Below are 19,841 nucleotides of genomic sequence, written 5' to 3' on the forward strand. Positions count from 1 at the left end.
GTGAAATCAAGTTAATTAATATATCTATCACCTCATCTACTTACCATTTGTTGTTATACATATATATATATAGCAAAAAAAAAAAAATATATATATATATCAGAACATCACCTTGCCCACTTTGTCAACAACACCTTAATTAAACATTTTATTAAAATAATGATAGTCCAAAATAGGCAAATCCATGAAGACTGAGAGTAGATCAGTATTGGTCATCAGGGGCGGGTGGGGAAGGAGGAGTGACTGCTAGTGAGTATAAGGTTTCTCTTTGGGGCTGAGGGAATGTTCTGGAATAGGAAAGCAGTCGTGGTTGCATAACCTCCCCGTGACTGTACTAAAAAAATCACTGAATTGTACAGATTTAAGCTGGTAGGTTTTAAGGAACATAGATCATATCTCAATTAAAAAGTAACGAGAGCTCCGTGCTAGGATATTTGTACCACTCTGTCAGGAGTCAGAGAGATAACTTCTCCTTTGCCTTCTGAGTGAAGATTCCACACATAGCACATCTACCAGAGACTAAAGAATTCTTGAGTTGACCTCCTTATCAAGCTGTGCATTATTAGCCATTTCTTCATATTCTTTTCTTTCATAACACTACACCCTTCTGCTTCCTTGCCTGAGAAACTTTCCCCAAAGAGCTTTTACCCAGTGTAGCCCAGTGATTAAGAGCACACACTCAGACTCTTCTCTTTGAATCCTGGCTATGTGGCTTCCTAGCTGTGTGGCCTCATAAAGAGTAGCTAAGCTGCCTTAGCTTCTCCCTCTGGAAAATGGGGATAAAGAATAATAACTTGCTCAGAGGCTTTGCACAGAAGTGATGATGTGACATGTGGCTTTGTTGGAACTGTGATCACCCCTAGCAGCCACACAATTAGGAATCATTATTACTGGGGTTTCTGTTCAACTTCTTGAATTCCTTTCTTAACTCTCCTTTCTTCTCATTCACTTGTTTTCCATAAATAAACTTCTTTATTGCAAAGAACTCTATTGCTTCTCACATTAGCTTATGAATCAACATCTCTAGATCCTTCCTTACTCCTGAACCCCCTTCTTACATTTCCAAATGTCTACTGATTATCTATTTCCCATCTCAAAGGTATCTCAAAGTCAACCCATAAGAAATACAATTTATTGTCTGTTTCGATGATCCCTACTTGTTCTTTTCTGCCTTTTAAGAGCTAATGTGTATTAAGTAGAATATCAGCCCCTGGTATTCATAAGAGATATTACAGATGTGATATTTTTCATGAATTATTGAATTCATTCTCACCATTACATATGCTATTATTTTTCTTCTTTTATGTATAAGAAGTAGAGGATCAGAGAGGTTACTTAATAACTTGCCCAAGAACACTCAGGTGGGAAAAGGTGGTTTAGAATTTGAATTCAGATTCATCCAGTTCAAAAGCTCATTCTCCTTGCCACTCTACCACACTATCTTCCAGTCCTTGGTGACTGGCAGAAATTTTTTATGCAGTCTCCCAAATTAAATACAACAGTTTTCTTTGATTCTCTCACTTTCTCACCACTATATTCTATCTATCACCAACCTGTTAATTCTACCTTGAAAAATATTCTTTAAGTCTCTTCCTTCCTATTTCCTGCCACTTCCTTAGAACACTTGCTGGTTTTCATTGCCTTTGAGCTCTCATCCAATCCTCACTTTGTGCTGCAAAGGTAACTTGAAAATTCCAAATCTGATTGCATCATCACCCTGTTTAAGAGCGATCAAAAGTATTCTTGACTGATTAGATAAAACCCCAAATCTTCAATATGGCACAAAAGGTTCTTCAACTGTCTATGGTTCATCATTCTGGCCTCACCTCCCACATCCCTGCTCTTTCACTTCTTCTCTTCCTGCTTATATTTTGAAAACGAATCTAGTATGACATGCACACACGCACGCACGCACACACACACACACACGAACACACACACACAGGAATATATGTGAAAATTGGTGGAATCTTCATGATATTGCACCAATGTCCATTTCCTGGTTTTGTTAATGTTGCTACAGTTGTGTAAGTTGTTATCAGTGGGTGAAGCTGGATGAAGCATACACTGGCCCTCTCAGTACTATTTTTCATAACATTTTGTGAATCAAAGTTACTGAAATTAAAAATAAAAAAATTAAGTTATGTGTGTTTTCTAAGAAGCAGATTAAGAAAAATTGTATCCATGTAATTACTACACACTTTAATTAATACATTATTACATCATATGACTCCTCTAGGTTGCTCTTTGGTCCTGCACTATGAAGGATATGATGGATTTCTCTTTGAAAAGGAGAACAAAACCCTTCCTGGCACCAGAGAAGAATCTGGACCTTTAAATCAGATAGACCTGATTTAGTTGACCTGGTTGAATTCCAACTCTGATATTTATAAGCTAAATTAGCTTGGCAAGTTCTTTAACCCTGAACTTAAGTTTTATCATAATTATAATAAATATGATAATATAATCTACTTCCTATGAATTTTGGAAATATTTAAACAAGATAATGTATGTAAACAAGCTAATATCTTTTTAAAAGACACAATGTAAAGTGCTCAGCATGTAATAAGTACCCTTACTTCTCTTTTTCTCTCACAACCACGTAGGCAAATCCTGTTGCCTCTACCTGCAAAATGAACCTGGAATCCTACTTCTCATCACCATTCTGCTATCATCTTAGTTCAAGCCGCCATTATCTCCCACCTGAATCACTCCAACAGCCTCTTAACTGGTTTCTTGCTGCTGTTCCTAATAACTGACATCTCATCTGAACCCAGAAGCTGGAGTTATCCTGCCAACATGTAAATCAAAACAGGTTATTCCTTAGCTCAGAATCCCCCAATGGTTTGTCCTCCACTCAGAGTAGAAAGCAAAGCCTTTGAAATGACCCCACAGCTCTCCTTGTCCTTTCCCACTTTCATTCCTGACACATACACCTTTCAGTCTTTTCTCTGCTTTCCCCACTCACTCACTCAGCCCAGTGCAGGCTCTGAGACTAGAACTTGTACATCAGCATTTCGTGTAGCTGGATTGTTCCTCCCCCAGGTATCTACAGAACTGTTTTGATTTTGCTTTTAAGCCAATGCTCAAAAGTCCTTCTCAATGAGGTTTTCTCTAACCACATTATTTACATTTGCAATCCCCATCACTTCCCCGTTTCTTGTGCCTCATATCACTCACCATTTATTAACATGCTACATAATTTATGTATTGTCTATCTCCCCCTATAGAAATGCAAGTTCCACAAGAACTTGCATTTTGTCCATTTTATTCACTGCTATGTTCATTGTGTAGAATAATGCCTGGCGCATTGTTGGCCCTCAATAAAATCTTCCAAATGAGTGAAAAAGTGAATTCTAACAGAGTGAGTGACATAATTAAAGCCACAGGTGTGTGGAAGAGCAGGATCCATTCAGGAAATTGAAAGATCAGTGCGATGTGTGTCAATCACATGTAAGGGAAAGGAAAAAGATGGAGTTGAAGACAAGGCCAGCCACATGGACCTTTGACAAGTGCCATTGCACAGGGCTTCTTGTCATGAGGGTCTTTTTCTTGGTTGAACGGTGTTTCTTGGTTGACACTTGAAATTCTTAAGAATTTCTTAACAGGGAGCCTTGTATTTTTTTCCGCAGTGGGCCTGAATATTATGCAGTCAGTTTGGGTTGGAGAAGTAGGAGATATTCAAAAGGTCTTATATGCTGTGTTAAGGAATGACAAGGCCACATTTGTGTTATAGAAAGGTCAGCCTCACAGCAGTTTGGAAGATGGAATGGGGAAGCTGGGAATATCACCCCAGCTCATCTCTGCCTAGCCATCCTACTTATCCTTTAAGACCCACTCAGAAATTGCCTCCCTCTGATGCCCTCCCAGTCACCTCTAGGTAAAGCTAACACTGCCTCCCCTGGCTAAACGTCTGACAGTGTCTCCACATATTACTCTTAAATCTCTTATGCTGTTTCAGTCATTATACTCAAATTATTTGCAAATATATTTATCTACCTGTTTTAAACCAGGAAGTTTTCAAGGTTAGGGTTATGGTTTGGAAGAGTGTTGTGTTTAGTGCAGTGGCTGGCACATAGCACATACTCAGTGGGTTTGATGAGTGAATGAATAAATGAAAGAATGACTGTTAAATCAGTATATAACATATCAAAGTGGACCTGCAAACCCACTTTTATTTCAGGCCCATGTGTTGATGAAGTGACATGTATTAGGTCATTTTCACACTACTGATAAAGACATACCCAAGACTTGGCAATTTACAAAAGAAAGAGGTTTAATGGACTTGCAGCTCCATATGGCTGGGAAAGCCTTACAGTCATGGTGCAAGGCAAGGAGGAGGAAGTCATGTCTTACATGGATGGCAGCAGGGAAAGAGAGAGCTCGTGCAGGGAAACTCCCCCTTATAGAATCATCAGATCTGGTGGACTTATTCACTATCACTAAAACAGTACGTTTATTGAATCCCCATGATTCAGTTACGTCTTACCAGGACCCTTCCACAACATGTGAGAATTCAAAATGAGATTTGGGTGGGGACAAAGCCAAACCTTATCATGATATATAGTCATGATATGGTTTGGCTGTGTTGATAGGATGAGGAGAAAAAGGAAGAAGAGGCAGGGGTTCATTCAATCTTCTAATTTGACTTCATCGTCCTTCACCTCTCCCCTTCTCTTCCCAGCAGACATCAAAGTCTTCTATAGGCCATTCCTTCATTTCCTCACCTCTCACTCTCTCTTCACTGTACTCCTGGTTCTCTTCTGCCACCTTCACTCCACTACCAGTCACCCCCAGGCCAATGAATCTGGTGAACACTCAGTCCTCATTCTATTTACCTTGCTAGTATGATTTGTCATCGCTGAGTGCTCCCACCTTTTGTACCACTATTATCCCAGGAATTTCATCACACATTACACAACACTCTCTTGGTTTTCCACTCACCTCTATGAATGCTTCCTTCCTAATCTCTTTTGCAGGTTAATCCTGTCCTATTTATTTATTCAGTGTTTGAGTTCATAACTCCATTCTAGGCTCTGTCTTTTGAAAACTGTATATCTCCTTCCTAATCCATCTCATCCACTATAAGGCTTCAATGACTTCCTAGATTGATATGATTCCCAGATGTATACCTTTAACTCAGCTTCCTCCTCTGAGCTCCAGTTTACAAACATCAACGCCATCTTGATGTTGTCTCTTGGATGTCTTAAAGAAACTTAAACTCATTGTGTTCCAAACCATGCATGCTATCTTCCCTCACTGAGCAAGTCTACTCACTAGGCAACTCACACTCCAGACTTTTTTATCTCCTTAGCACAAAATGTTTTTACCTTTCCCCTTCACCCAGCAAAAGCCCCTCTCATTGTCTAGCACTCATCTCCATTGTCAGTTCCACAGGGAAGCCTTTCTTAAGTTTCCAAATGAGTCAAATTCCCCATTATATCACATAACGTTTTTTCATGGCCCCCATCACAATTATTATGCCATGTTTGTGCAATTATTTAACAAAGATCTAAACACCAGTACCTGCTCCAGTAGACCATAAGACCCAAGAAGACAGGGGCTACATTTTTTATATTCACCTTTTTATCCCTGACCTACCACATTGCCTGGAAAATAGTAACTGCCCAATAAATATCTGTTGTTTCCATTCTAGTAATAAAAATAATTTTAACCACAACTTATTAAGCACCAGATATTGAACTATGACTGACCGTCATTGTCCCATTTCATCTTTAAAATACGCTTTGAGAATCAATATACAAAAGTCAGTAGTCAATTCTGTACACTAATAACATTGTGTACACTAAACATTCAAGCTGAGACCCAAATAAAGAATGCAATTCCATGTACAATAGCTACAAAAAGATAATATACCTGGGAATACATCTAACCAAGGACATAAAAATCTCTACAAGAAGAACTACAAAGAACTGCTTAAAGAAATTATAGGTGACACAAATAAATGGAAAAACATTTTATACTCATGAATTGGAAGAATCAATATCACAAAAATGGCCATATTTCCTAAAGCATTATCAACTTAATAATTTACACATTTACATTAGGCTATTTTCCATGACATAGACACATATGTGTTTTGATCACACATGTAGTATAGAGAGAACTTTAAGTGAATTTTTAAAATGTGGCATCTCTCCATCAGAATGACTGTCATCTCTGGACTTGACATTGGTTGAGGACCACAGAGTTACCACTGCCCACTTGGAAATGAAATTTTGCTATGGAAAGGAAGGTTCAAACTCACCATCTCCATTGTGGTGGTCTGTGTCCAACCTCCTGATCCCCTCCAACCAGTTGTCCTCACTTGGAGAAGAGTCGATGTCACCCAAGATACTTCCATGCAGCCAAGATTTAGAAGTGCTGAGGTTGAAGAGAGAAGAAAAGGGATGGCGGCTTCTCTTTTTCTTTCTAAATATCCTAGAGAGAAATGAAAGCATGGCAAACAATCAATAATGGTTACCTGTAGTTCAAAACTGTGATTCGGTACACAGAATGCATCTCCACAACCCAAGTCTACTCACTGCATTAATTCTACAGAAGTTTCTCAAAATTCTGCTGTGTGCCTGGTCCTTGGCTCAACGTCAAGAATACAGAAATAAAAGACAAAACTTTGTGTGTGATAAGTTTGCAATGTTTTATGGGAGAAAGAAAAAAAAATAACGCACATATAGGTAATGCTTTTCTAGGGTTTATTCTGTGCCAGGCATCTTCCTTAGTGCTTTACATAGATCAACTCACACTATCTTCAGAACAACTCTATGAAGCAGGTACTATTATCATCCCATTTTTCTCATCAGGAAACTTAGGCACAGATAGGTTAAGTCACTTGGCTGAGGTCATGCAGCTAGTAAGTGACATAGTTGTGACGCAAACCCAGAGAATCTGCCTCCATGGTCTCTGCTTTTGATCACTATGCTATATAGGGGATACGTGCTCTGAAAGGATTACCTAGAGGCTGCTCTGAGGGCACCAGGTGTGGCATTACTAATTGATAATCGAGGGAAGTTTTTTGGGAGAAATGAGTGCTAACCTTCATGAGATGATCTGACCTGTTCATTGAGGAGCCAGTAGGTGTGATTAGGTCATGCCAAGAAGTGAAGCTGGACAGGTAACATGAAGACAGATAATGATGAACTTCATATAGGATGCAGGGGGGTTGGAATGTAGTGTTGGAAAAAAGGGAGACCTCTAAATCATGGCTATGGGGAAGAGAGTGGTGATGTCATAATTTGATTTGCATTTCCAAAATTGTTGGTAACAGAGGGTGCCTCAGTGGGGCAAAATTGAGGGCAGAAAGGCTAATCAAAGTGCACAGGGGAGTCACTGTCGTGTATCTGCCTGTGATGTGTCAAGCCCTGTGCTGAGCATGCTATACTGGTGAAAAATACTAAGAGCCTGAATTAAAGCTAGGTAATGCAAGGTCAAGTGGGACAGCTTTCCCATCACATGCAAGATGGGCATGGAACAGTTTTCCTATTACAAAATTCTGCTCTCCTCTTGGGATATCCATGGCTGCTATCAGAAGATGCATTTTGAGCTGTGTTTTCCCTTGGTGGTTAGGGTGAATTACAAGGCTTGTGCATTCTTTATCCTGATGGTTCTCAACCAGGTCGATTTTGACTGCAGGGAACATCTGGTAGGTTCTGGAGACATTTTGTTAACGTTACACTAGGGGAGGAGTCCTCCTGGCAGATGGTGAGAAGAGGCTAGAGATACCATTAAACATCGTACGATGCACAGGGCAGTTGCCCACAGCAAAAAATTATCTGGTACAAAATGTGAGTAGTGCTACTGTTGAGAAAACCTGCTTTATTTGAACTCTCTCTGTCATAGGTTTCAGGAATGGGGAGCTGAGAAAAATGGTAAAGTTCATGACAATGGAACACATTCCTGTGAAAACAAACCAAATTTGAAAGGTTCCTGTATGTTCTAAGATGAGGTCATTTTAAACTAAATAAACTGGAATTAGAAATGCTTATTCATTTATTCTTATATTCATTAATTTGCTAAACAAAACTTTATTAAGTACCTATTATGGGATGGGCACTCATCAAATTTGAGAACAAAAAGTATGTTTCAAACATCTTTAACATCAAGAATATCTATCTACATAAGGTGGGCTAGAGTTAAAAGTGGTGGTTGAAAATTGATTCTCTAAAGTTGAACAATCTGAGCTGAAATCCTATTTCCACCTAATAGCCCTGTGAGCTTGGGAAAATTACTTAACCTCTCTGAACTTGTGTCTCACTTTTGTGAAATAGGAATGGCAGTAATAAAATCTGTGTCATAAGATTCCAGAGCAGGAGTTGAAATCAAATGGTAGTATACATGCAAAACAGTTGAAATAGTCCCTAGTACACAGAAAGCAATCAGTACATTTATTTTATTTGGTTTTTTAAAACAAATATTGGCAGTTACAAAAGGTGAAATGAGAAGAAAGTAAACAGAGTAAAACCTCCCTGAAGGAGGGTGCCTAACCAATGTAAGAAAACCACCTTGCAGTAGCCTGGCCTGGAGAATGTACTGGAAGGTGAGTAATCCAGGAGGCATCAGAATACTCAGGTAACCATTGCAGAAATTTAAGCAAGAGGTGATGGTGGCCTGAATGAATAAAATAGCTAGGGGATCAAAGAAAGAGGAACAATTCAAAATAATTTTAGGAATTAGACTCATTTGGTCTTAAACTTTACAGTAGAAACAATAAACTTCTTACCAAACACAGTGTACCTGGACACACAACTGAACTACATCTTTCTGCTCCCTTGCCATTACGTGTGGTCACGAGTCTAAGGTCTCTCCAGTGGATTATGAGTAAAAGTGATCTCTGCCATTTATTGGCTGGAGCCTTGAGCAAAGTAGGTGTTCCTCCACCTCACTTTCTTTCTACTTTTACCAGTTGGCTCCAGGCAATTCCACCATGCCGCAGACTCTACAAGGTTTGCATGGTTAGCAGATGCATTTGACAGAAGAAATCTGGATCTCTGAGTCTCTGCTTCGAGATGAGTCACCAGTTAAGCTAGAACAGTCATTCTAGACAATTATATGAGCAAGAAATAAAATTGGTTTTGTTTGAATCATTACATATTTACATCTAAAGGTTACTACCTGTACCATCTTATCCTGACCAACTGACCAAAAAAGATGTGTGAATAAAAAGTCGAGTCTGGAGAGACTCTCAATGAAGGATGAATGGTGCTTCTTTTCTTTGAAATAGAAATCATGTGAGAAACATTTTGAAAGAAAGAGGACCTTTTCTATTTTAGACATACTCAGTTTGAGATGCCTATAGGAAATCCCTTCCTCCCATGTCAACAAGGGTAGAGTGTATTTCTCTGACCTTTATTCCAACTTGCCCATGTAAGTTGAATTGACCATTGAGATGGTAGCAGATTCATGTACACAGAGGCTTGAAATGTACCTGTTGTCCTCTTGCATTTATGTAAGTCCTCTTGCATTTATGTAATTACAACAGAAAGAACATTCTTCTGTAGTCCACTGGTCTCAAAGTTGGAATTCATACTTGATTCCAACTGAAGCCAAGCTCCACCTGGTTCAGATTAAACCAACCTACTTCAAACATGTGTGTGCTCATTGTTTTATATTATTAAGATTTGATAGTTATTTGTTACACAGCTATTGTGTCAATAGCTGATGGATACAGTCAGCATATGGGTGGTTTTGAAGCAAAAGAAAATGAATGTGATCATCCAAATTTGCTGATCCAAAGTGAACTCATCCATCTTCTTTCCTCAGACATGCTCCTTCTTTCTTTTTGATCTTGGTAAATGGTCCTACCATACATCCAGTTGACAGAGCCAGAGTCCTAAGATTTCATGCAAGTGTTCTTCCTTTGCTGGACCTCCCACATCTTTGGATGCCCAGGATTCCACCTCTTTACCATTCTTTTTATCTATTTCCCCACCCTTACTCTTTCATCATAGCTTTCAATTTGCTTTCAATCCATATACACCCTGCCTTCATTTTTCCCATTGTACTCACTTTCTACTCATGTATTCACACACATCCAACCACCCATCTTTTCCATTGTGTCACTATTATTTTTCTAAGAATAAATCTGATAATTTATCAATGGCCCCTCTTTATTTATAGAGCACAGCTCAAACTCTTTAGCCTGAAATTTAAACACTTTCATCCAGCCCCTGCTCCTGTGCTCAGTCTTCTTTCTTACAAAACACCCCTTCTCACCCTGTTTATCCCTACCAAACTGTTTGCTATTCTCCAAGTTTTACCAGGGTCTCTCAGAAACCCATGTCTGTGCCACCTTTCTAGAAGTCCTCTTTCCTACTTTTATTTTAACTAACATCCTACATTTTTCAAGACTTAAATCAGCCATCATCACCTCTAGTGAATTTGTTTTTACCTATTCCCCAGGTAACATAGATTCTCTTTCTTTTTCTCCTTCACTGCCCCCTGACAGATTTCTATCCTGGCACCCATATTACTTCATTGGTTTCATCTGTTTTCATGTTGGCTATGCCTGTCCCCTCTAACCGTTTGTATTTCCACAGTTTGGAGCAATAATGAGCTCTTTATAAAAGATAGTTGAGTGAGTAAATGAATGAATGAACGATTAATGGATGGATTGGATTTCAAATTTCCTTCTGTAATATGCTTTGCTTACCTAACTAAGTTCTCTTTGTAGATAACACGGGTCTGGGATGGGTTCAGAGTTATGTTGCCATCTTTGTTGCACAGGAAGCTGTCTTCGGTCCAAATGTAGTAGCCATTGGTGAGGAGTCTGGGACTTCGGCGACAGGTATAGTGGGAGCCTGTCAGGGGACTTATGGAGCAGTATTCAAAAGAATGGTCACCATCCAGGACATCACAGGTGAAACTAAGAAGGAAAAGGGAAAGCCTTTTAAATCTCTATCCATTACACCAGTCCCGTATAAACCACATCTCATCACTGTGAAGGAAAATAACCTCTTTCCAAACACGACTGTCAATTACCTCTGCAACCATTTGGAATGCCACTCTTAACCTCCTGGGCTTCATCCCCTCACCTACGACAGCATTGAACTACAGAACATTTAGTGCTTCTTTCTGTTTTAAACCTTGGTGAAAACACGATGGCTAATCACTTTCCTCATCATATGATGGACCTACATTTGATGTTAGTCTACTATATATATTTTTTGGATGGAATGCTGGCAGCTCACAACCCCCTCTACCCCCTTACTTTGAATAGCCCTCCAATTGCCATATCTTTATTCTCATCACTGTAATAGAGACATTAAAATTATGTGGCCACCAGAAACATATGAGGTACAGGATGAACATGCAGTCAAAGAGATCTTTTTTGGCCTTTGCAAATTTTTCCCCAGGCTGGCTGCACACATGGGCACACGGTTACGTTCCCTGATTTTGTAGCCAGGGAAGTCTCATAATTACTTGAGTAAATCTATATGTGTCTTAGGTTTTAAAAAACAATCACATTGAGTTGGGCATGGTGGCATGTGTCTATAGTCCCAGCTACTCAGAAGGCTAAGGCAGGAGGACCCTTTAGTCCAGGAAGTTTGAGGCTGCAGCGTGCTAGTCATGCCTGTGAATAGCCACTGCACTCCAGTCTGGGCAACACAGCAAAGACCCTGTATCTGAAGGAAGAGAGAGAGGCGGGGGAGAGAGAGAGAGACCGAAGAGGAAGAAGAAGAAGAAGGAAGAGGAGGAGGAGGAGGAGGATGAGGAAGAGGAGAAGGAAAGGAAGGAAGGAAGAAAGGAAGGACAGAAGGAAGGAGTAAATTACAGGCCCCTATAATTGACAGGCAATCAATATTTTATTATAAAAATATTTCATAAATCTAAAATTTCTTTTTTTTTTTTTTTTTCGGAGTTTCACTCATGTTACCCAGGCTGGAGTGCAATGGCGTGATCTTGGCTCACCGCAACCTCCGCCTCCTGGGTTCAGGCAATTCTCCTGCCTCAGCCTCCTGAGTAGCTGGGACTACAGGCACGCGCCACCATGCCCAGCTAATTTTTTGTAGTTTTAGTAGAGACGGGGTTTCACCATGTTGACCAGGATGGTCTCGATCTCTTGACCTCGTGATCCACCCGCCTCGGCCTCCCAAAGTGCTGGGATTACAGGCGTGAGCCACCGCGCCCGGCCTTCTAAAATTTCTTGAGGTGAGATTTGGTGGAAGCCTGGTGACAATAGTAATAGAGCCAGCCATATTGGAGAAAATAATATGTTATGTGCTATTTCTTCAAAGAGGGCTTGCATTTTTCTCCTCTCTTCTCCCATAAAAATTAATTTTTTCTCCTAAATTCCAACTAATCTCATTGCCATTTTTGTGTATGTATGTCTGCCTCAGTAATTATTTTATACATTTCTGGAGGGCAGATATTGTGAACCTAAAAAATGTTCAGTATGTAAATAAATTCAATACCAGTTACTGAATGAAATCAGCTGACAGGCTATGGAAATCTGGTAAAATCTGTGAAAATATATAGTGTCTGAATATATTTGAATTCCTGGGGTGGTTTTGTGTCAATCAGTTAACAGTGATGATATTATAATAGCTCTCATGTGCTCTTTACCTTGATGTTCTCAATAATTTCTGTATATTATGTGTTCCACTTAATTGCATAAATTGGGATCATATGTTTCCAGAGATCACAGATTCTAAGAATCAGAAGGAGTTTTGGCGGTCATGTCTGCAGCCCTACCAAATTCTGCTTGTCCCATCTGCTATGTTTTGGCAAACATTGTCCTGTCTCTGCATGTAAACCTTCAGTAAGAAGGACCCCACACTTACTAAGCACCTCCACGCCCCTTAACTGAACAAATATGACTGTAGCATACTGGAAAGGATAGGGAATTTGAAGTCATCCCTCCGCCCAAGTCCATAATTCCAACTCTTTCATTGTTTAGGTAAGTAACCATAATCCAGTCACTTAGCCTCTTAGACTGTTTCCTTATCTGTAAAACAAGAAAACGAATCTCGACTATGGGGTTATCTTAATAATTAAATAAGAAAATAAATGGTCTGTGCTTAGCACCTAGTAGGGGTCTCATAAATGTTCACTTCCTCCATTCCTTTCTTTCCCTTGCTGTGCTCTTCCTTCTATCTTCCATTTGAGATCTATTCAGCTACCTGAAGAATTTCCATGTCCTCCCTGGGTCCTCGCTTCTCCATACTAAAAGTGCTCCAGTTCATTTAGCTCATCTTTATACGACATAATGCAGTTTTGATCCGTTAGCTATCAGTTTGATGGCTTTTCTCTTAGTCTCCGCTTTTTAAAGATCCTGCTCTTAAATAACATGGCAACCATAGAACCCAACCCTTTAGGTGTGTCTGCCCAAGGAATGTAGAGATTATCACCTCCCCCATTATAGAATCCAAGTCTTTAGCGATGAAGCTTAAGTCACATTAGCTTGATTCATTTCTTCCCTCCAGTTACCAATATATTATCACACTATTAAGTAGACTGTCAAGTCTACGGCCATAGCACCCTGAATGCACCTGATCTCATCTAAATAATCTATCAATTTCTAGTCTTTCCCCTGTATATTTAGATGTACCTTTCCTCTCTTAGACTTTTGGACTAGTTTTACATTAAAGAGTCAATATGTAATTAAAACTTTGCAGATAGATAGAGCTAAGTTTACACCCTGGGTTTCAATCCTGGCTCTACCTCTTGCTAATTATTCTGTTCGAGGCTTAGGATTTTTTTTTTTTTAAACAAATGTGAATCTGTGCAATAAAGATTACCCAAAATAAACCTCATAGATTGCATAAATACTAAATGTCATAGTTTAACGGAGGTTATTAATGACTATGCTTTCCATTGCCTAAGTGTGGCGAGCTAAATCTGTTGGCTACTATTTGAAAGAGCTATTCATATTGTGCTATTAGAATTTTGAAGAATTCTGATTATATTACACAATACTTTTAATATATTTACATGATACAAATATGTTGGAATCTACATGTCATCAATACAAATCATTGATAAAAATATTGAATAGTACGGGTAGAAATCTGAGACTTTGAAAACATCACAAGAGACTATTTCCAGACATGCACTGACACACTCTAACAGACGTTTTGGTTCTTGTTACCCCTATTAATAAATAAGAAAATGGAGGCTCCAGTAGGATAAGTTCATTGCTCAATAACTCAGGGCTGATAAGTGGGAGAGGCCAGGGAAAAGTCTAGATTTTTTTTTCCTACTCTAGTGCTCTTTCTTCTATATTATTTTGCCTACTTGAGAATTAATGGGGCAACTGTATGGTGCTGGACACTTAGGAGGTTTCAGAGTTCTGGACCTGTATTCCTAGCTTCACTCCAATTTCCAAGGTTTCCACATTCAACAGTTACCAACTATAGCCTCCCTAATCCCTGGCATCTTTCCTTTTTAATGCCCCTACCTTTATCCTCTCTTGATTGTAAACAAAGACACTCTTCCAACACCCAGATTATAGTTTAAAAAAAAAAAAAAAAAAAAAAAACTTTCTGAACAATATCAAACATTTAGAGCAGATAACAAAATTATCTCTAGATCTTGACTCTTGCCTCATTCTGCTGTAATAAACTTAGTAGCTGATTCTTTTCAGCAGGTCCTTTCCAATTGGTTTCTAAAGTCCAGTCCCACAGCAAAGCCCAGCAAGGTGTCTGACTGCCTGAAGACAAAGTCCTTTCCTTTCATGTAAGGTTACTAACTAGGCCTTAGAAGAGCCTAAATCATGCCTCCTAGGATAGGACAAAGACTGGGTGGTGAAAGGACAAATATCATTAGGGTCATTAAAGAATTTTAGATAATTACACACTGATAGATTACAAAATGTCTCTCATCCTTCATGCACTGTACATCTGCTTCATGCACTACTGAACTTTTGATATTTTTACATTTAAAAGCTTATATACAATGTACTCAGCCTAGTAATAAAATAGTATTTCAAATGAATGTGATTTATTGAACACTTACCATGAGCCTGGCCCCCTACTTTGCCCTTTATCTACTCTTCACAAATCTCTAAAAATTTGTGATTTAGAATTTCCTGATCATCTAGCAGGAAAAAAAAAGATTTACAAAAACAGCAAATTACTTGGGTATTTTATATAGCTAGTAAGTGGCAGAGCTATGATATGAAACCTAGTCTATCTGACTCTAAAACATGGATCCTTTCCACACGTGCCTCTGTTCATATTGATTTATTTAGTAGTATCAGGAGGCCTACAGTTTGCGAGGAGTGGGTCCTAACAGGAATATATGATCTCTTTATATTACAGGCACATTTCACAAAATGTTAGGAGAAACATCAGCTGATGTCTTTATAGGGAATAAGAGACAGTCAGAGAGTCAGAAAAAAAGGAAGAAAAATGACTCCCTTGCAGGACTTCAACAAAATGGTAGGCTATACATGTTTTAGTAGAGCACAAAATTCAGTCATTGGTATAGAATTCTGTTGCTCTTGTAAAACAAGATAGGAAAGCATATTTAAAAGGATATCAGTTTGAGAAAAAGTAGCCATTCATTAGTATTCAATAGTTTCACCACTTGCCAGAGAAACAATGCAGAGAAATAATATATAATATGATATATATGTATATACTCATTATTCTATTAGGCAAGTTTTCATTTAGTATGCACATGGCACTGAAAAGATATAATGTATCAAAACTAGAGGATAGCTAAAACAATAATTTCAAACCAGTAACACAACAAAGCAAGACATACAGGAAAATAATAATAACAATTGCTAATATTATTTTGAGATGGGATCTCGCTCTGTCACCCAGGCTGGAGCGCAATGGTGTGGACTTGGCTCACTGCAACCTCTGTCCCCCAGATTCAAGCAATTTCCCCGCCTCAGCCTCCTGACTAGCTGGGATTACAGGCATGTACCACTACACCCAGTTAATTTTTGTATTTTTAGTAGAAACACAGTTTCACTGTGTTTTACCCAGGCTGGTCTTAAATTCCTGACCTCTAGTGATCTACTGACCTTGGCCTCCCAAAGTGCTGGGATTACAGGTGTGAGCCACCGTGCCCAGCCAAGAATGATTTTTTTTTTTTTAAAGAAGCCCCATAGAATACCTTGGAAAAATGCATGTGGGAGACAACTGTCCAGCATATTCTCTTTCCAAACTGGAAGGACCTGTATAAACAAATGAGAGAGAAGTAGACTGTACCATACCTGATTAACAGTCATACATGTTGATACATGTGTATCACTTGTACAACAATATACACTGTTGCAACTATCACTAGTATATAAGTATACACCATTGCAAACAGTGAAGGAATGTAAGATGGGAATAGCTGATGTCTCAGCCTAAGCAGAAAGACCAGGGCTCTACAGGAAGCAAGACATAAACTAGGGACTTGTATCTCCTTCTCCCATGTAACACTCCTTTAGAAGTTCCTTAGTGCAGGATGAGGCAATAATAAAACATCAGCATCAAACTGAGCTCATGAAAGGATGGGGAAAAAAAAGTCTTGTGTGAAGCAGGAGAAAACCTGAATCAATTACCCAATGTGTTTGTTATTGTAGCTTACTCAGTAACCTGAGGAATTCAATCACTATTCTAGATTCTCCCTCATTAGTGCATATTAAGACACTTATAGGGTAAAACAGTGAGCAAAAGCCATTAGTGGGGAAGAAAAAAAGTTTTGTTTTGTTTTATATAAGATTTTCTAATGTATAAATACTGTGAGTATTCTTAATTATAGAAACCTCATCTATCCATTCATTCCAGTTCAACCAAAGGCATGACAACAGACTTTATTTGGTGAAAGTTGTAGTTGATTAATATTCTAAACTCTAAAGCAGAATTTTACTGTGTGCAGAGATAGTGTCAATAGTCCTAACAGACAGGCTTAGGGAAATTTGATTCCATTATGGACAATTAGTATCTAGGACAAAGAATGGAATTTAGACTTTCAGATTGGGTTGGTTGATTTGTAAGGCGAAAACTGTGGGTGTGTGAGGGAGAGTGAGAAGTGGGGTTTTGGGAGAAAATAACAAGAGGAAGGAAGAAACTTGAAACCACTACCGTTTTAACAGAGCCCTTATTTTCTGCAAGTAGCTATCAAAATCATTCAGCATTTTTTATACACAAACAGTTTTGCATCTTAATAGTAGCTGATAAACAATCTCCTTTCACATTTATGCACAGGCATCTAAAAAAAACGGTGATTTTTTTTTTTTCTACTAGGAGGAAAAATACCACATTTCTTTCAAGGAAAAAAAAGAAGTGAAAATCATTGCCAAAGTGAACACTGGCATTTAAGAAGCACAAGCTACTGACAGATGGTTAATGGTCTGAGTATCAGCAAAATCAAAGCAAGGAAATTGCTAAAAGGAGTCTAATCGTTCAAAAGATAATTGCATATCGCAGTTCTTCTACATTTACTTGCTACTGGTGTTGACATCAGTTGAGATATTCGGTACATCTTGGGAAGGCCGCTTGTTCAAACTTCACAGATTCTCTGCAAAAGACGTTAAAAAAAGGTGGACTATATATTAAAAATAGAAAAATTATGCCAAAACAGATGGCATCTACTAATTGTGCTAGTCAGATTTGTTTACTGAAATAATACAGAGATACAGGATTGAAGGTAGGAGACCAGATTGAAGACACAACTTCTCAAAGTTGTGTCTGCCTCTGTGACTTTGAACATTTTCTATTGCCTCACTCCATGCATCTCAATAACCTTTTCTTGTAAATAAGAACCACACTTTATTTGGAAAATCTAGACTTAAAGAGGTTGATTTGTAATCCAAAGAAAATAATGAAAGTGAGGTATTTGATCAAGAAATCTTAATAAAATGACTGGTTCTAACAGTCATTTACCCCCCAAAACAAATGTATTTGTATTTTGATCATCTGACACAAATCAACTTCATTATCAAGTTTCAAACGGTGCTTGGAGATTGGTGTCTCTTTTGCCCAACAACTTAAACCACTGACAGGTGGTCACAGAGAATGTTTTTTAATAGTTTTTATCAGCGTGGACATTCCTAAACAGCATAAGTAACACTGCACTAAAGATCGCATACCACTGGGAAGATTTTAGAATCCAGTTCCCATGAGCACATAACTTAATTTCTCAATCACAAATTAAAAACATCAAAGTATGCAAATTATGCAAACTTTGATCATTTACTGTTCATCAAATAGAACTATCTTCTGTTGACTATGAAACTTTTGTACATAGTATCACTGTCCTAGTTGCTTTATAAGGTAGGACAAAATTCTTTTCTGATTCACCACCTATATCCACATTTTGTAACATGAGTACTACTAATGGATTGTTTTTGTAGCTGTAATACAATCAATCAAACCAGGCTAATTCTAAAGCTTTAAGTTTAATATTTCAATAAATTATATACAAACCCTATTAGGAAAATATAAAGCTAATAGAGACCTTTAAAGATGTCAGGATAACTTTCTGGCCTTCCTTGGAAGATCTCTAAATCAAAGCACACATTTACAAATTTCATTTGTTTGGGATACAAAATAAATCCCAATAATATAATGTAATATATCAGTATGTTACTTGTCCTTTTCATTTTTGATCAATATTGTATGGATGTGCCCAGCCCAAATAACCTGATTTTAGTGTTCCCCACATATTAAACTTAATTTTCAGCCTACAAATCCTGCAGCAGAAAGCAAGATCTTATGGTTCTATCTTACAAGTGCTTATAGCAATCTATAGGAAGTACGCTGACATTCAGTTGAAAATTAGTAACAGTAGGAAAAAATAACCCTTCAGGTACAAATCTAAAACTTTTCAAGAAACAGAATCTACCAGTTCCATCAAAGCAACACATCTGTTCTGAAAATTGTGTGCTCATATGTGTTTCTTCCAAAGGGAGTTCCCAGCCTCTTCTTCCAATTGACAAAGGACAAAATTGTTACTGAAATAGGAAGCTTCCTGTGGTTGACCCTGGAGAAATAGAGGACTGAGCACTTCCCCAGCTGCAAATGTCTGAATGTCAACAGGTGCAGAAGTCTCTTAATAAAGGAATCCCAACCTACCTTCTCACAGATGCCCACAGGCATTGCCGTGCACAGGTACTTGCAGAGTTTTGTCTTCAGCAGCCTCTTGTTCTCATCTGTTTCTTGGTACAAATGATTGTGTAGTTCTTGGGAAAGTCAGCCTTACAAACCGTCTTGTTTTCTTTTGAAAACAGCCTGCGTAACTAGAGGCAAAGAGGCAGAATGAGGTCACACTTCCTGTTGGGCTCACATCAGTAGCATTCACACTGAGGAGTGTGGTGAAGATTTCAGATAGTTTCCTGGGCCAGCAGCAGGGAATCTGCAGCCCGTGTGTCAGTCAGTCCAGCTGGTTACACCCTGGTCACTGGAGGGGTGGTTTTCTGAGCTAACTTGTCACCTTGGCTGTGAGAATGTCAGAAAGACTTTCAGCGAACTGACACTTCTTGCTCATCATCTGGCCACATTTATTTATAAGTAGTGCATAGTAGTGATCTTTGTCCAAATCACTGAAATTTATTGAGGATGATGCACTGATGCTATTAAATTTAGAATACTATTAAATAGCCAGAGCTTGATCTTACGAAAATTTCTATAGAGGCAATATATTTATCCACTAAAGTTTGGGCTTTACAAAAAACTATGTAGATGACATTTTACATACACATTATAGTAGAATGCAAATACTTGATGCTCTATGTGGGTTCCTACATATCTGTACTATTATAAGTGATAAAAGAAATATACATTCAAACACATTCCAGTAACATCGAGGTACCACTGCATAGTGGAAAGAGTGTGGGTTTTGGGGTCACAGAGAGATTCAACCTGTCTACCATCCTAGTTGTG

General features: G+C 38.5%; 1 protein-coding gene across 2 annotated transcripts in view; it reads right to left on the reverse strand.

Annotated features, from left to right (window-relative positions):
* The window catches only part of TMEM71 (transmembrane protein 71), a 48,585-nt gene extending 29,358 nt beyond the window's left edge, over positions 1–19,227 (reverse strand). The window contains exons 1-5 of one of the 2 annotated variants that reach the window (XM_032253826.1): positions 19,035–19,227; positions 17,403–17,478; positions 16,084–16,144; positions 10,667–10,879; positions 6,269–6,441 (exon numbers count right to left, since the gene is read on the reverse strand). In XM_032253826.1, coding sequence (XP_032109717.1) covers positions 6,269–6,441; positions 10,667–10,879; positions 16,084–16,144; positions 17,403–17,442 — 487 coding nt within the window. In that variant the 5' untranslated portion in view covers positions 17,443–17,478; positions 19,035–19,227. The other variant, XM_032253827.1, reaches the window with a different exon arrangement.
* Positions 19,228–19,841: the final 614 nt, after the last annotated feature.

The sequence above is a fragment of the Sapajus apella genome, unplaced genomic scaffold, assembly GCF_009761245.1.
Source record: "Sapajus apella isolate SASKATOON/1434 unplaced genomic scaffold, GSC_monkey_1.0 scaffold3, whole genome shotgun sequence".
Classification (NCBI taxonomy): domain Eukaryota; kingdom Metazoa; phylum Chordata; class Mammalia; order Primates; family Cebidae; genus Sapajus; species Sapajus apella.